Here is a 19,163-nt window from a genome sequence, read left to right as displayed (position 1 = left end):
AATCTTTGTCCCTAGTTCACACCAACTAAGTGATGCTCCTAAACTCTCTCACTTGCTTGTAGAACTATAATTTTGAAATAATGGATTTCATCAAAAACTGGTTTCCTTGTCAGTAAAATTGAGAGCATTGAGAGCTCTAAGCTGTCGTTGTTCACAAAATATTCCATCACTCTGATAACCTCTTCCAACTCTCAACCATAGGAGAAATATACCATGTATAAGTTAAGCGGCATCGCATGCAACATCCCCGTAGCAGTAAGTTTAATATATTTCTCCCTTTTTTTTACACTATAAGATTGCTAGCTAGATTTGTTATAATATTTGAAGAGTTAATATTTCTTCATTTAGCTAATGATATATAGTTCTAAACAGAAGGCAATATCAGGACATTGAAATTTGTTTTTTTTTTTTTTCAGTTTCATTTTAAGATCATTCCTTTTCTATAATAAAATTTCCTTATTTCCTCATGGAATAGCCTTTGGATCTGTTCCACGGCCAGGTGATGTGCTTCACACAGTTGCATGTATAACCAAGCCAAGGTAAGTAAATCCAAATATAAAATCATATGCATTCTTCTCTCTCTCTCTCTCTCTCTCTCTCTCTCTCTCTCTGTGTCATTCACTCACACATACACCTACACATGTTGAATGATCTGGCCCGAGCCCAGCCATGAATGCAAGGCATGTTGTAAATTTCTCTCCTGTAACACATTTGATTCAAATGGATTAGGGCAAAAGTATATACGCACCACATAAGTTCTTAGCCCATCCGACGTGAGATTATTATTCTTCAACAGTTTAAGATTCAAACAATGTTTATTTTGGAAACTTTTAGTGCTTGCTTGTAGAAACTCAAATAAAACTAAACAAACCTGATCGACTTACATGAATGGCATAACGATGACGACGACGACGAGAGCTTGAGCAGGTGAATTGCCGGGCAAATCTTCTTTGGCAGTAGGCACACTCCTTGGCACTCCGGTGTACTGGAGTGGCCGACTGCCAAGGGAGTATTTGCCCTGTAATCCAACTGCACATTTGTGTGCTCTGCTGGCTCGATGGCCGCACAGAAGGTGCATCACTCCTATTGGGTATTTATGGACCTCTACTGTGGGCACAGGCCATTTGCGCGTCCATTGCCCGCTGCAATGGGCAACGGCATATCCGGGCGGACATCCTTGATCTAGATTTCTTCTTGTTTTCTTTTTTCTTCTTCTTCTTTTCTTTGAGAAAAGGGAATATTGTCTCTGCAGCAAACACTTGAGAGAATGACGGGGGATCAAATCTTCGACACATGTAGGTCTAACCACGCAATTTTATTCTCTAACTTTTTCGCGAGCTCAAAGGCAGGCAGTGGGGGACCCATTTGATCTTCCAATGGAAGCATGCCACGTCGATCTTATCCCGCGAAAAGTGACTCGGTCTATGATATGAGACTGGTGCATGCTCTCCTCTTGTGCCCTATTAATGGAAGATTCCCACGCATGTTCTCTTCTTGTCATTTTAGTTGAGCGTATGAGGGAATGAAACTTTTTTGATTCCTTTCCTGCGGAAGCTCGGCTTCGCCATTTACGTGCATGTATTAGTATACCCGACAAGCGTCGGCACGTACATACTGAGGTCGTAAATGAAAGAATAAACGACTTGAAAGAATTTCATGACCATGATGAATGGACCCCTACAGATCGGTGGACTCACTCTGTCGAGCCCAATATGCATCATTAACTTATTTTTTTTAATAATTTAAGTTTTGGGGGTCAATTAACTAGTTAACATGATTTCGGTTGATCACTAACCTGATAATTGTTTTATTTTAAGGAACAATATATAACAATAGTTTGATTTCTCCTCGAAACAACTACAATAGTTTGATGCAATAAGTTGTGGACAAAGGTTATAAGACAAACACATGAACTCCTGCATTTTTGTTTTTCGTACTTGATGCATTTTACTCTTATATTGTCTCCTCGGCTCGCCAGAGTCTTATGTTTAAGGTTGGATATTTAAAGACAGTCATGGCCGTCTGATCCCTGAATATCAAATAACAACAATACTATAACTGACTTCCACCATCGATCGTTTTACAATCTATTATCTAAGACATGTTAAAGAATCGAATGCTATTCCTAGAATTAAACCTCTCCTGTCACAACTTGCGAGTACTTGGGTCCATATATTTGCTTCAGTTCTCCGACACTGGAGAAATATCTCATAACAAAATTAAACCGGACTATAGAGTAGGAGAGTGAGCGATCTAGTTTTAGCCCTGACAAAAAGCTTATGAGACCTCGTCTATTAGCTTAGTTTTTGCATGTTGGCAGCCCTAGAAAACCTGGATGGCCAAAGGCAGCAGGCTCTTGCCTTCACACGAGCATATCGCGTGCTTAGCACTAGAAGCAATTAGAACTATAACGATGGCAAGCGAGAGCATATCGGGAAGGGAAGATCCAGGGGTATGTTCCTCACATGCTGAATTCTGATGCACAAAGTTAGGGTCATGGTTGTCAAAACATGGATGGAAAGGTGATTCCTTTGTGCTCACAAGCTTGGGTCTACTTATAAAGTATTCTTACGTACTGCTACCAGTCAACTCTATGGAGGATCGAGTATAAGGAATATAATTCGTAAAAATACCTCTGAGATTTTGTTGGAAAATTTGGCTATGCCTAGCTACCCGATGATGCCGTGACCATGGATAAAACGTTATCTGGTCAGATGGAAGGTTGTAAATGAAATGGATGCTCGCATTCATGGCTAATGGCAGGCCGCAGGCCATGTAGTTTATTGGCTACGCCAATTCCAGAATTTCACAGTGATGTATAATTACTACATTTATTCCAGTAAAATTATTAGGACATTCCTTGACAAGTGGAGAATCTAAATAATATTTCTGAAACTCTCTGACAGTGATCACCTTCCGAGCTTTTTTTTTTTCCTTTATTGATCCCCACCTTGCCAGGAGTGTCAATGGTCTGGGTCAAACAAATAGGCCTAGGAACAAGTCTGGTCAAACCCAAACCCAGGCCAACTCTGGTTCCTTGTCAGTTAGAGCAGACTCACAATTTAGCCTAATCCATTGTTGTCAAATGTTTGTCATTAACCCTGGGGCCAACTAGCCCAAACACCTTAATGCCCCAATAACTATATGGAGATACCTGAGCCTGAGCAAGAGGCATAAAACAAAGTAGACAGAAGAAAGTTGAGGAAGCCCGTTGAAGACGGGAAAAAAGGTAACTGCTTTTGGAAGAGTTGGCAGAGAATTTTGGACCATCCCGAAAAAAAAGAGTAAAGATAAAAGGCTCGAAGCAAAGGAAGCTCCTCAGAATAGTTCCAACTTCCAAGCATATGCTGAAGATATCCCGATTTATTTGTGGCTCGCAGTCTCTATAAAAGCTTGCATCGCCGGTGATCTAGATGGCGTCGAGCCTCGCTGAAGAAGATGAGCAGAGGCACATGTGAGGTCTATGAATAACAGGGTGGTTCTCCTTTGGCACGAGTACGAGGCATGGCGAAGATTGCCTGCTGCTGCTATTCTTGCCAAAGGAGAATTGCCCTGCCATTCGCCCACACACTCTATCTAAGAGTGCATGTAGCAGCGTCGACCAAGTAAGTATGGTTCATTTATTTGTTTGTTTACTTATTTCGTTATCCATATGTATGTATGTATCCATATTTATGCTTATGAAAGATAGAATGGACCGAATAGAACGGAAGCCATTGAAAGTGGAGCTATTTTCCATCAAGCTTGTGGAATCTCTCTTTCCTTATCAAAATTTAACTAATGTAAGATGATTTTGCTCTGAACCAGAGGGACATTTTTTTTCATATTTCTCTTCCTGGGAAAGGGCTGCAAGCAAATAACAGGGTGCTGCCTAACCTAGTCTCAACTAACAAGACAAGATGATCATGCTACGGCGGACCCATATCTTACGGGCTGAGGAGTCGGAATGCGACTAAAACTCCGCGCCCCTCCTCAACTAAGAAGAATCCTCGAATATCCATTACTATCTTAGCGGTCGGCCGCTATGCCAAATATCATACTTTCCGAGCCCCCCCATACTATGCCATGCCCATGCCGGCAACTCCTGCGACGAGCTTGTAGCTAAGTTTTCATCCTATCTTTGCTCAAATCCTGTTTGCGGAGTTGTGCATATTAGGCCTTCTTAATTCTTCTATGGACAGATTGTAACTCTTTGGTTGCTTTTAGCTTTGCTCCTCCTTGTACCCAAAAACGCGCACACAAAAAAACAAAAACAAAAAAAATAACAAGGTCTAGACCATCATCCTAGACTAGGATCAGCAATGGGCCGGCATTAGTCCAACAGGACCATCTTGCCATTACTTTTGTTAAGTGGTCTCGCTCTAGTGTAATTAATGGGTTAAAAGAAGCCAAGAGTAATTGCCTCTGACTGTGGATTACACGGGTAGATTTCTGAGTAGAAAAAGGGAAAAGAGATATGAATTTGACTCTTGCCCACGAATTTCAACCAGTTGCATTGATGCCATGAAGAATTTATAGGTTACAACCACCTGTAAATTTTCAAGTGTCAGTGAGTTGAAATAAATCTCAGAGGGCAGCATGCCTAAACTTGCTTCTTGCGTTGAAAACTAGTTAATTTCTTTCCCAGATGATTGGATCCTAACTTAAACAATTAAGATTCTTGGGCCTGATTGCAAGGTTGATCCCAGGACTTATATATAAAAAACACCTATTACATGGTTTGATCAGCCAACTTGGCCCAGTCCATTTACCGTGGGGTCAATATGGCATCCAATCCTCTGTAGTTCGACATTGAACCACAGTGGTCCTATCCACATTCAACGGCGACAGCTTATGATTGAATAAGCCCACGATGCACTGTCCTGTTTACGCTGGGGCCGCCCTAATAATGAGCTTGCGTGCATCACACGAATGGCACGTAATTAGGTATCAGACTTTTTGATAGAAAATTATTGAAGAATGAGAGACTCTTCAATCTTACGAAGTAAAACTTATGATAGTGCTGTAGACTGGTTGGCGTCAGATACTTTGAATCGCAAAGATCTACTTTTAATAATATTTCTTTTGAATTATTAGATATTTTATTTTCTGATGTCTATGGATATAGTTATATTCTAGATTGGTTTAATAAATCCGGCTAGTAATATTATAAACATTTTGTTTTATGATGTCCAGGCTCGTCGTCACCTACTCCTTCGACCACAACCGCCCCTGGCCCCTCCCCAAGAACCACCACCAGCACCCCAAGCCTCCTCCGCCGGCAGCGGCGCCGCCCGTCAAGGACCCGTCGCCGACCCGCCCGAGCCCACCGGAATCGGAGGAGAGCCGTCCCTCATGATCCACGACGAGTTCCGGTGGTTCTCCAACCTAGGATCCCCGTCCTCCGCCTCGCCCCCGGAGGCCGCGGAGGATCTGCTTTATGGCTCGATCTTCGCCGGCGCGGCGTTGGGGCTCCCGGAGGACTGCGGCGGCAAAGAGATAGGGGATGGCGAGGAGGATGGGATGTTCGCCGGGCTCGGGGAGCTGCCGGAGTGCGCGGTGGTGTTCCGGCGAGAGGGGTCGCGGCTGGCGCCGGCCTCGTGGTGGGGGAGTACCGGATGAGGCGGCGGCGTTCGAGGTGGGGGAGATTTGATGACGGCGGGGCTTGCGCCGTACGATTATGTTCTATTTTTTCGCTCGATATTTTCACGCAATATATAGTTTCTTTTTTTATTTTTCGTTTCCTTCTCTTCTTTTCTTTACATGCATGGGAGGGTGCTTCGCGTGCTGCCATTGATGGGCGAAAAGCTTTGACCATTTGTGTCGTCTCGACTTTTTCGCGCGTAGGCCGAAAGCATTTTCCAAAACGCTATCGCCGACTTGAATTGTTACGTTGCTTCAGGAGGTAATTAGCTTTATTTCAATAAGAAAAATGCTGTGTTCTCGGGGATCCTAATTATTTTTCAGCAACCAGCTCGGGCAAAAATGATGATGTCAGTAACCTTCGAGGAAATAAATGCATGTCGCTTCCATAATTCAAAGATCTCATTATCATACCTACCGATAAGAAACCATGCAAACATTCATTGGGTTACTCTTCTATGATATTCCATGTATTACTGTCCTTGGCTCAAAATTACATAATATTTCAAAAATCCTAAAAAGAGAAAGTTTCCAAACTTTAACATATTGTCACTATTTTGCGTTCCTTGTTCATGATAGTCATTTGCAACTTACATCATAAATGAATAATGAAAAGCGTGCTAGCCAGAGATTGAATCCATCAATAATAAAAATCATTGTAATACTCAAGCAATTTTGGAGCATAAAGAGTTAACATAAATGCTCATATTATAGAACATACCGTGAATCAAATAAGCATTTACATAGTACCATGATGAATAAAGAGTGCATATATATATATACATAGAGTATATCGATATCACATCGTGAAATAATAGTATATGTTTTTTGAACTTGATGCATAGATTAGGTATCTTCAAATCATATGATTTTTGGTATATAAGTAGCTTAGAAATATGAATCATATTCAATAACTTAGATTATCAATGTATAATCCTCATCACTTATTCGAAAGAAGTATAACCCATATAAAAAGTATACACTACATAATTTGAACCTGACCTATAATACATAATATATTGCAATATTCTAAACCAGTTCCTTCTAGCTCTATTTTTTTCTTTTTAAGACCCTTTCCATGGTGTCAGAAATGCCAAAAAAACTATTGCACCCCCCAGATTCAAGATTGTACGTCATTTGAGCATCAAACCATCTTCTTGTTAAACTTCTTAATTTTCTTTTATTCTGTTTGACATTTTTAATAAAATAATTTTGCGGAGTGTGAGTTGCTTCACATAGCTCTCTAGCATTACATGATAAACACCATGTTCAGAGGATCCAACACAATTTTTTCTTTAATACTTGAAGAACTTTAGCCAAAAGGGAAAGATGAGCCTAGCAATGGCCAAGGGTCTTTCCAATTCATGAGTGATGGCATTGCTCCATTCTTTTTACCACGTCCATGCACATTAGAGGGGTATTACAAAAAAAAACTTCGGACTACACGATCCTCAACCACAGTCAGTATTGAGTTTGATTCACAAGTACCTGTTGCTTTTATACTGATCTCAGTTCCAAATTAATCATTTGTCACATGAATTAAGCAAAGACCCCTGTCACCCTAATTTAATGCAGGTCAGATTCATTCCTCCCTCTCTAGAATTAATGCCTCCATGCCATCCATCGCTCCGTGATTTGTTATTTTTTAATTTTTTTTGAATGCATCAGTACCAGAACTATATAATCATCCGTTTTAGCAGCAAACAAAAAAAAAATGGCTTCACTGAAAACAGTGAAAAGCTACCACTGTAGCAATTTTGTCTACTAAACGAATAATTATTCAAGCATAGATATATCTGCTTCAACGATGGAGCCAGCTTTAAGAGGGCTAGAATCGCGGGGACAGGAGCCACCATATGGAAAGCACGTAAAAGAAAGCACCAACTCGGATTATTTTTATGGAGAAGCTGAGCCTTGACCACTCCACATTGGCCGTCCCAATACTGAAGTTGGATCGTCGATCCGAGTTGTAAGGCTGTCGTTTGGCTGGGAGGGACTTCTCTAAGCTTATTTTACAAGTGCCATGATAGTGTTTGTTCTTTATATTCCAACATGAAAAATAATAGAACAGTGGTTGTACTAAACATTGAAAAAATGAACGAGAAAACAAGGTTAAATCACTAGTGATACATATGAGTAACCATGAGATGCTATGCCGGCCTGACTCCGATTAACTTTATGAAACACGGTAGCCCACCATAAAATAAGTCTTGTAATTAACATAACGATATCCAATTTTTCCATATTATGAAAGCCTTACATTGCTCGTAGCGTCGCCAGGCAACCTTCAATCAATGGGATGTATGATGAACAAGGGGAACATGGATATGGCTATCTTTCCAAGCTTTCTATAATCAGGTTGAAAAAAAAGAAGAAAAAAAGCATTAATCTTCTTCTCGGGACCTTGCCTGATCTATTTCTTGGCACATATAAATAACGATGGTAATTAGGTGGCATGTTTTTCTCGCTCAACATGCATTCATGTATATGGTTAAACTCTCAAATTGAAGCTGGCCTTATCATTTTAGTATTAACTCTAGCGCTCATGGTTTCCACTCGTTGTGAAAGTTTAACTGTACTTCTCATGACCATTTGAAGAAATTGCAACCATCGATATTTTCTCACACACTACATTGCACGTCCTTAATAAAAACATAGCCACTATATTTTCTTTTATACGCACAACCAAGTAGCCCACGACAATATTTTCTAAAGCCTGGCTCGTCCGAACAGAGTAGACTGACAACGTGGGTCAAGTCTTTGCTCACCTTCTGGAAATTGAATCTCATGCACCATCTTGGAAACACACAAACTCAAACTCTGGAAAGTGCTTACTTCTCATGCCTCCTTTCTCTATCTCTCTGCCCCTCTTCTATACATGACTCATTTAATTCGCAAAAAAAAAAAAATCACTAAATTATTTTTTCTGTAAGTTATATCTAGATATATGATATTTAAAAAAGTAATTTTTATATATTTAGTTGACCATAAAAAAATGATATATTTTAAAATAACTTAAAATTTAAGTTGAGCATCCACTTTTTTGGTAAAGTTACATAAAAGACATATTATGCTATTAATAAACGGAAAGACTTTATCTCATTCTACCTAAAATTTTAGGTATACTTTTGGGAAAAAAAAGTTATGCCAATTCCTAGCAGGTGGGAATTGGAGTTTCACTTGTTCCACATAGATTTTTCTTTTTTATGAGAATCTTATTTTTATGAAAAAACTTTTTTTTTTTTTTGCTTTTGAAAATTCCGACCAACCAAATATGGGGTATTCCTTCATTTTCTTGTTGACTCCACTTCTACTCTTTCTTTTCCATTGAACCAAATGAGTCTAAATGAATTCCCTGACATTGGAAATTGCTGCATCAAGTTCCAGACAAATTTCATAGATCTTAAAGTACTCCGAACTCTTTTCTTCATCCATGTGCAGTGATCTCAGAAGCAAAAAAATGGACAATCGAATGGTGGATTCGCATGAAAAAAAAATGTACAATGAATTTAAGAACCTTTGTCCCTAGTTCAGACCGGCTAGTGATGCTCCCAAACTCTCTCACTTGCTTTTAGAATTCCTATAATTTTGAAATAACGAATTTCATCAAAAAATAGTTTTCTTTGTTCGTAAATTTGAGAGTATCGAGAGATCTAAGCTATCGTTCACAAAATGGCCCACCACTCTGATACCCTCTTCCAATTCTCAGCCATAGGAGAAATATACCATACATAAGTTAAGTGACATCGCAACTTCCCCTTAGTGCTGTAAGTTTAATATATTTCTCCTTTTTTTATAAAGAATTTTGCATTTTCCACTCTAAGATTGCTAGCTAGATTTGTTCTAATATTTTAGGAGTTAATATTACTTCATTTAGCTAATGATGTATGGTTCTAAAAAGAAGGTGCTGAAAGAAAATCAAATTTCCTAGGTTTTTAATTTTAGTATTCGCCTCTTACAAATTTAATTTCTATAACAAATAGCTTCTCTACTTTCTTATAGAAGAATATCACGACATTGATTTTTGTATTTTTTTGAGTTTCATTTTAATATTATCCCTTATCTATAATAAAATTTTCCTATTTCCTGGTGGAATAACCTTTGCATCTGTTCCCCTCTCTCTCTCTCTCTCTCTCTCTCTCTCATTCACTCGCACATACAACCTACACATTTTGAATGATCTGACCCGAGCCCAGCCATGAATGCAAGGCATGTTGTAAATTTCTCTCCCGTAACATATTTGATTCAAATGGATTAGGGCAAAAGTATATAAGCACCGGTTCTTAGCCTATCCGATGTGAGACTATTATTTTTCAACAGTTTAAGATTCAAACAATGTTTATTTTGAAAACTTTTCGTGCTTGCTTATAAAAACTCAAATAAAACTAAAACAAACCTGATCAACTTACATGAATGGCATAGATGATAATGATGATGATGATGATAATAATGCAGGTGAATTGCCGGACAAATCTCCTTTGGCAGTAGGCACACTCCTCGGCACTCCGGTGTACTGGAGTGGCTGACTGCCAAGGGAGTATTTGCCCTGTAATCCAACTGCACATTTGTGTGCTCTGCTGGCTCGATGGCCACACAGAAGGTGCATCAGTACTCCTATTGGGTATTTATGGACCTCTACTGTGGGCACAGGCCATTTGCGCGTCCATTGCCCGCTGCAATGGGCAACGGCATATCCGGGCGGACATCCTTGATCTAGATTTCTTCTTGTTTTCTTTTTTTTTTTCTTCTCCTTTTCTTTGAGAAAAGAGAATATTATCTCTGCAACAAACACTCGAGAGAATGACAGATGAAGAAACGTGAATGAGAAAAGTAGGGGATAAAATCTTTGACACGTATAGGTCTGACCACGCAACTTTATTCTCAACTTTGTCGCGAGCTCAAAGGCATGCAGTGAGGGACCCATTTGACCTTCCAATGGAAGCATGCCACGTCGATCTAATCCTGCGAAAAGTCACTCGGTCCATGATTTGAGACTCTGGTGCATGCTCTGCTCTCGTGCCCTGTTAATGGAAGATTCCCACGCATGTTCTCTTCTTGTCATTTTAGATGAGCGTACGAGGGAAGGAAACTTGTTTGATTCATTTCCTGCGGAAGCTCGGCTTCGCCATTTACGTGCATGTATTTTATACCCGACAAGCGTCGGCACGTACATACTGAGGTCGTAAATACAAGAATAAACGACCATGACCAAAGGTTGTGAGTTGTGGACAAAGGTTATAAGACAAACACATGAACTCCTGCATTTTTGTTTTTCGTACTTGATGCATTTTACTCTTATATTGTCTCCTCGGCTCGCCAGAGTCTTATGTTTAAGGTTGGATATTTAAAGACAGTCATGGCTGTCTGATCCCCGAATATCAAATAACTATACAACAATACTATAACTGCAACTTCCACCATCGATCGCCTTACAATTTATTATCTAAGACACGTTAAAGAATCGAATGCTATTCCTAGAATTAAACCTCTCCTGTCAAAACTTGCGAGTACTTGGGTCCATATATGTGCTTCAGTTCTACGACACTGGAGAAATATCTCATAACAAAATTAAACCGGACTACAGAGTAGGAGAGTGAGCGATCTAGTTTTAGCCCTGACAAAAAGCTCATGAGACCTCGTCTATTAGCTTAGTTTTTGCATGTCGGCAGCCCTAGAAAGCCTGGATGGCCAAAGGCAGCAGGCTCATGCCTTCTCACGAGCATATCATGTGCTAAGTACAAGAAGCAACTAGAACTATAACGATGGCAAGCAAGAGCATGTCGGGAAGGGAATATCCAGGGGTATGTTCGGTTCCTCACATGCTGAATTCTGATGCACAAAGTTAGGGTCATGGCTGTCAAAACGTGGACGGAAAGGTGATTCCTTTGTGCTCACAAGCTTGGGTCTACTTATAAAGTGTTCTTACGTACTGCTACGAGTCGACTCCATGGAGGATCGAGTATAAGAAATATAATTTGTAAAAATACATCTGAGATTTTGTTGGAGAATTTGGTTATGCCTACCTGATGATGACATGACCATGGATAAAACGTTATCTGGGCAGATGGAAGGTTGTAAATGAAATGGATGCTCGCATGCATGGCTAATGGCAGGCCATGTAGTTTGTTTGCTACACCAATTCCAGAATTTCACAGTGATGTATAATTACTCCATTTATTCCAGTAAAATTATTAGGACATTCCTTGACAAGTGGAGAATCTAAATAATATTTCTGAAACTCTTTGACAATGATCACCTTCCGAGCATTTTTTTTTTTTTTTTAATTTTATTGATCCCCACCTTGCTAGGAGTGTCAATGGGCTGGGTCAAACAAATAGGCGTAGGAACAAGTCTGGTCTGGGACCAAACAATGTCAAGCCCAAACGCAGACCAGCTCTGGTTCCTCGTCAGTTGGACCAGACTCAAAATTTAGCCTAATCCATTAATTGTTGTCAAATGCCCCTTGGTTAGACCATTAACCCTGGGGCCAACTAGCCCAAACACCTTAATGCCCCTGTAAATATATGGAGATACCTGAGCCTGAGCAAGAGGCATAAAACAAAGTAGACAGAAGAAAGTTGAAGAGGGAGGAAGCCCGTTGAAGACGGGAAAAAAGGTAACTGCTTTTGGAAGAGTTGGCAGAGAATTTTGGACCATCCCCCCAAAAAAAGAGTAAAGATAAAAGGCTCGAAGCAAGGGAAGCTCCTCGGAATAGTTCCAACTTCCAGGCATATGCTGAAGATATCCCGATTTATTTGTGGCTCGCACTCTCTATAAAAGCTTGTATCGCCGGTGATCTACATGGCGTCGAGCCTCGCTGAAGAAGATGAGCAGAGGCACATGTGAGGTCTATGAATAACAGGGTGATTCTCCTTTGGCACGAGTCCGAGGCATGGCGAAGATTGCCTGCTGCTGCTATTCTTGCCAAAGGAGAATTGCCCTGCCATTCGCCCACACACTATATCTAAGAGTGCGTGTAGCAGCGCCGACCAAGTAAGAATAGTTCATTTATTTGTTTGTTTACTTATTTCGTTATCTATATTGTATGTATGTATCCAAATTTATGCTTATGAAAGATAGAATGGAGTAAATAGGATGGAAGCCATTGAAAGTGGAGCTATTTTCCATCAAGCTTGTGGAATCTGTCTTTCCTTATCAAAATTTAACTAAAGTAAGATGATTTTGCTCTGAGCCAGAGGGACATTTTTTTCATATTTCTCTTCCTGTGGAAGGGCTGCAAGCAAATAACAAGGTGTTGCCTTGTGTCTCAACCTCGTCTCAAACTAACAAGACAAGATGATCCGTGCCACGACGGACCATGTCTTACGGGCCTGGGGGAGTCGGAAATGCAACTAAAGCTTTGCGCCCCTTCTCAACCAAGAGGAATTCTCGAGTATCCATTGCTATTTTGGCGGTCGAACCTGTGGCTAAGTTTTCATCCTATGTTTGCTCAAATTTTTAGGGCTGATGCTTGCGGAGTTGTGCATATTAGGCCTTCTTAATTTCTTCTATGGACAGAAACTCTTTGGTTACTTTTAGCTTCTGCTCTTCTTTGTACCCAAAAACACACAAAAAAAACAAAACTTAACAAGGTCTAGAGTCTAGACCATCATCCTAGACTAGGATCAGCAATGCGCTGGCCTAAGTCCAACAAGACCGTCCTACAATTAATTTTTGGAAGTGGTCTCGCTCTACTGTAATTAATGGGTTAAAAAGAAGCCGAGGGTAATTGCTTTTGACTGGATTTACATGACCCTCTATCCTGGCACAGGTAGATTTCTGAGTAGAAAAAGGGAAAAGAGATATGAATTTGACTCTTGCCCATGAATTTCACCCAGCTGCATTGATGCCATAAAGAAGTTATAGGTTCCAGCCATCTGCAAATTTTCAAGTGTCTGTGAGTTGAAATAAAGCTCAGAAGCTAGCATGCCTAAACTTGCTTCTTGCGTTCAAGACTAGTTATTTTCTTCCCCAGAAGATTGGATCCTAACTTAAAAAATTAATATTCTTGGCCCCGATTGCAAGGTTGATCCCACGACCTAAATATGATAAACACCTATTACAGGGTCAATCAATCAAGTTGGCCCAGTCCATTTACCGTTGGGTCAAGATAACATCCACAGTGGTCTTATCCACAATCAACGGCGACAGCTTATGGTTGAATAAGCCCATGATGCACTGTCCTGTTTACACATGGGGCCACCCTAATAATGAGCTTTCGTGCATCACGCGAATGGCAGGTAATTAGGTATCGGACTTTTTAATAGAAAATTATTGAAGAATGAGAGACTCTTCAATCTTACGAAGTGAAACATATCTACAGATAAGCTAATAGTGCTGTAGACTAGCTGGCGTCATATGCTGTTAATCACGTAGGATTTACTTTGCAGACAGCTGTGATAGATATCCTTTCTTAATTATTAGATATTTTATTTTCAGATGTCCATGGATATATATAGTTATTCTAGATTGGTTTAATAAATCCGCCCCAGTTGGGGAAGATCCCAACTCATGTCGACATTTTGCATAGTAATAGGCATCCAAGTTCAAAAAGATTGCCCTATCTTGCAAGATATTGAAGCTATACAAGAAGGCTAAACAATTTTCGTCCTCTCTCCATCTTGAATTAACTGGCTTCCAGCGTGACATATGTTGACCTCCTGGATGCAAGCTATAGTTGATGGCGAATTCAGCATCACTTGATATTCCAATCAAGTTTGTAAGCTTCAATACGGGTGGTCCCTCCTTGATCATTTGGAATGACTATTAGACTAGGAATGAATAGTTAGGTAGCTAGCTTTCGTTTGGGAGTATTTGCTGTGATTTATGGAGCATGAAGTGCAAGTTAGCATCAGTTTCGAGCAACAGTATCGATCTAGCTGCACTCTACAGCCGTGCGAACTACTAACCTTCACTCTTTCTTGCCACCGAAGTCATTTCGGCAAAGATTCCATCTACTAGCTTGTCTCGACCAACATCCCCATCTAGCTTCTAATGCCTACTGATATTTTTCATTGATGCCATCGGGCCGAGCACAAATCCTCTATCGTGCACGAAGATGAACAACCAGCAAACAAGATAATGTTACTTGAAATATCCTAATAGCAACCATTAAGTGCTAACCATTGCCCATCCATACTATAACAATCTAAAATCTCATCCAAAAAGACTAGTTGAAATATATTATTTGGATTGCTTAATCACGTCTAAATACCTAAGATGTACATAGCGAATAACCGATATAGAATTAAACACACGCTCGCACGGATCCTCACACGCTTGCACCACTCGGTTCACCAATCAACTATGGCATTCAAGATCTATAGCCCAGCAATTTTGTCTCTTCAGCAAATGAAGTGCAACATTTAAATCTTGGGAGTCGTTTGTTTACATTGCTCTTGCATGATTTCTTCTAAAAAGATCGGCGGCACTCCGCAATTTGTATTTTTTTTTCAAAAAACAAAATCTTGACTCAATATAATATATTAACATCTACTGTCCTTTCAATTTTGGAAGCAAAAAAAAAACTAAGTTGATTTCCCTATTTTGGAGATAACCAGATCACGTGCTCTCTCACTGCATCTCAAGATACCTTCTCGTTTACTTCTAAAACACGTCTCTCTGCAACATATCCAGTGCTTTCAGCTTAGGTTTCAATTTAAATATACTTGAGACGTATCAACAATTTTACATGCACCAAAACCTTGTAGATTGAATGGATATCAGCATGCAGATCTCCTGATTTGGGTTCTTCGAGTCGCTTCATAATCTAGACCGAGCCGATCACTCGGATCTCCAAACGCCCAACGACAAACCACACATAGTCTCTAGTAAATTACGAGAGACGTATCAGAGGGGCTACGGAGATAGCCGTTGGGTGGGACTGGGTCGCCTCGTTCAATCAAAATGAAGGGCCGGACAAGGACGCCCGAATGGAGTCCATCCAAGGCGTCGCCCTCACGGTGACCAGCCATTGCATTAGTTTAACCAGCATGGGCCCCGGCTGAAGTCGATGGAACGCTAGTTTTCCTCCGTCGCGTGGCCTTGGCCAAGGAGTAAGTACTACCAAGAAAACTCCTCGCACGGCAATACAAGGCCCCACCACAATGCCAATGCCTCCGCCACTTAAACTCAAGTCTCCTTGTCCCACTGGAGACAGCTATTCCTAATGGAAACAGCTATCGCTGCCGTTATCCCCGCCCGCATAACTCGGCAATCGACTTATAAAAATGGTGTCAAGGGAGGCCAGAGAACCTCCCGATTTTTATAAATGGAGGTGCCGCGTCGCTGTGAACAGGAAGGCATGTGGAAACTTCCACTCTTTGAATTAAGAAACAAGAGCTTTGACAAATTAAGAGAGAGAGATTAAAGAATTTTCTAATTGGCAATAAGTTAATAAGTGAGGCAGAATATATATATATAAGAATATAAAAACAAGAGAATGGAGTCATGCTGCCATGACTCTGTGCAACTTCTGTGTAACTTTTGTATAGGATAATTCGAATGATTGATTGGTCTGGCTTTAATTTCCTCGAAGCCGCGTGCTCTCTCTCTGTATGTAGACCCGCTTCTAGATCTCAATGGAGGCATGCAGTGGTAACTTGCAACACTAACGGTCGCCTTTATATCTCAATGCCCGGTACGGGCTACTGTTTTTTTGTTACCAGGCTATCAGTTACGCTGGGATACGAGCCTGGATCCATGGGGTCCTACTTGAACCTCGAAGTCAGATCCATGAATACCACCATCTAAGAATCTAGTACAACTCCACTCCCCGGTTAAAAGCAACTGATGGAATTGTGAATCCTCAACTCCAGCTTAGGGTATTACTCAGAGAAGGAGCTAGCACTTGCTGTAGCAATCTGAGAGAGACGGAGAGAATGAGAAGGTTACAATATATAGAGAGCATGTGCCGGATACCACCTTGTTTTTCCAATAAACTATGTTTTCTCTGCTAACAAATCCAAATGGGAAATGGGGAATGGATGGAGGAGGGGTCGCTCTCACATCTTTCAATAGTTTAGTTGAAACGTTTCCTCCCACATCCTTCTCTCCTTCCCTCAGCCCTCTGGACCCCTCGCGAGTGTCCAAAACCCCGTGTATAAAATTCACCCAAACGTCATTGTTTAATATATACAGTACTCCATGGATAGATGCGAACAATGACTATTAGAACTGCCACCATATAGCCCCTCCCTCAAAGCCGGCCTTGTGCAACCCTATTCCGCTATTCCTCTCTCTCGTTCTCCTCCCTCCCTCGTATAGGCTTTCCTTCTTTTGGTTGGTGCAGCTTTTTTCCTCTTTTTTCATATACGGAGGGACCAAGGGATAGCGATTAATCTCGGTCTCGCGATAAACAACGACCATGGACGGCCGGTGCAGCGCCGAGTCACGTAATTCCGAGCCCGAGGAGGTTGGAATAGCGCCCGAGAATAACTCCCCGAGCCCGCCCGGCGACCCGAAAGCGGCCCGATCCCTCTCTTCCTCCCATAAGAGAAGGTGCGTCCGTCGTTCCGCCGGAACTCTTTTAGATTTTAATTTCCCTTCTATTTGGTTTAAATTATTTATTTGTGTTAATATATATTTTTGTAAATAAATATCGACAGCAGCCGGCGGTCGGTCCAGAAGCGAGTGGTGTCTGTGCCCATCTCCGGCGACGGCGGATCGCGGCCCAAAGGCGGCGCCGGCGGGGAGGGAGTACCACCGACGGACTCCTGGGCCTGGAGGAAGTACGGCCAGAAGCCGATCAAGGGCTCCCCTTACCCGAGGTTAGTTCCATCCCCGCACTATCACGCGCCGGGATCTTGGCGCACGGTAGCCCAGTAGCTAGGCGTACTCTCTAATGCTATAAATTGGACGCAGGGGGTACTATAGGTGCAGCAGCTCCAAGGGTTGTCCGGCGAGGAAGCAGGTGGAAAGGAGCCGGGTAGACCCTGCCATGCTCGTCGTCACCTACTCCTTCGACCACAACCACCCCTGGCCCCTCCCCAAGAACCACCACCAGCACCCCAAGCCTCCTCAGCCGGCAGCGGAGCCTCCCGTCGAGGATCCGTCCCCGATCCGCCCGAGCCCGCCGGAATCGGCCGATCTGGACCAAAAGTTCTCTGATCTGATCGGAGAAGAGCCGTCCCTCATGATCCACGACGAGTTCCGGTGGTTCTCCAACCTAGGATCCCCGTCCTCCGCCTCGCCCCCGGCGGCCGCGGAGGATCTGCTTTATGGCTCGATCTTCGCCGGCACGGCGTTGGGGCTCCCGGAGGATTGCGGTGGCAAAGAGATAGCGGATGGCGAGGAGGATGGGATGTTCGCCGGGCTCGGGGAGCTGCCGGAGTGCGCGGTGGTGTTCCGGCGAGAGGGGTCGCGGCTGGCGCCGGCCTCGTGGTGCGGGAGTACCGGATGACGCGGCGGCGATCGAGCTGGGGGAGATTTGATGACGGCGTGGCGTGCGCCGTACGATTATGTTCTATTTTTTATCTCGATATTTTCACGTAATATATAGTTTCTTTTTTTATTTTCCGTTTCCTTCTCTTCTTTTCCTTACATGCATGGGAGGGTGCTTCGTGTGCTGCCATTGATGGGCGAATAGCTTTGACCAAGTCTGTCACGTGCCTCGACTTTTCCGCACGTAGGCCGAAAGCATTAAAACGCTAACGCCGACTTGAATTGTTACGTTGCTTCAGGAGGTAATTAGCTTTATTTCAATGAGTAAAATGCCATGTTCTCAGAGATCCTAATTATTTTTCGGGAACCAGCTAGGGCAAAAATGATGATGTCAGTAACTTTTGAGGAAATAAATGCATGTCGCTCCAATAATTCAAAGATCTCATCATCATACCTACCCATAAGAAACCATGCAAACATTCATTGGGGTTACTCTTCTATTATATTCCATGTATTATTGTCCTTGGCTCAAAATTACATAATATTTCAAAAATCCTAAAAAGAGAAAGATTAGAAACTTTAACATTTTGTCGATATTTTACATTCCTTGTTCATGATAGTCATTTGCAACTTGCATAGAAATGATTAATGAAAAGCGTGCTAGCCCAGAGATTGAATCCATCAACAACAAAAAAATTATTGTACCACTCAAGCAATTTTGGAGCATAGAGAGTTAAAAGTAAATGCTCGTTATTGAATCAAATAAGCATTTACATAGTACCATGATGACTAAAAAGTGCATATATATATATATATATATATATATATATATATATATATATATATAGAGAGAGAGAGAGAGAGAGAGAGAGAGAGAGAGAGAGAGAGAGAGAATTAAATAGTGTATGTTTTTTGAATTTGATGTATAGATTAGGTGCCTTCAAATTATATGATTTTTGGTATATAAGTAGTTCAGAAATATAAAATGATATCCAACAATGTACGATCCTCATCACTTATTTAAAAAAAAGTATAACCCATATAAAAGTATACAATACGCAATTTGAATCTGACCTATGATATATAATATATTGCAATATCCTAAACTAGTTCCCTTCTAGCTTTATTTTTTTTCTTTTTAAGACCCTTTCCATGGTGTC

General features: G+C 41.4%; 1 protein-coding gene across 2 annotated transcripts; it reads left to right on the top strand.

Annotated features, from left to right (window-relative positions):
• Positions 1–16,724: 16,724 nt before the first annotated feature.
• Positions 16,725–18,138, top strand: LOC103708974 (probable WRKY transcription factor 65). 2 transcript variants are annotated; one of them, XM_008794106.4, is made up of 3 exons: positions 16,725–17,121; positions 17,232–17,390; positions 17,485–18,138. In XM_008794106.4, exons 1-3 carry the CDS (start codon positions 16,988–16,990, stop codon positions 18,020–18,022), a joined length of 831 nt encoding a protein of 276 aa, XP_008792328.1. In that variant the 5' UTR covers positions 16,725–16,987; the 3' UTR covers positions 18,023–18,138. The 2 variants fall into 2 exon arrangements, with proteins under 2 accessions (XP_008792328.1, XP_008792327.1); XM_008794105.4 differs by having other exon boundaries at positions 16,726–17,121; positions 17,229–17,390.
• Positions 18,139–19,163: the final 1,025 nt, after the last annotated feature.

The sequence above is a fragment of the Phoenix dactylifera genome, chromosome 11 (assembly GCF_009389715.1).
Source record: "Phoenix dactylifera cultivar Barhee BC4 chromosome 11, palm_55x_up_171113_PBpolish2nd_filt_p, whole genome shotgun sequence".
In the NCBI taxonomy this organism is placed as follows: domain Eukaryota; kingdom Viridiplantae; phylum Streptophyta; class Magnoliopsida; order Arecales; family Arecaceae; genus Phoenix; species Phoenix dactylifera.
This window is presented reverse-complemented; position numbering and strand designations above follow the sequence as displayed.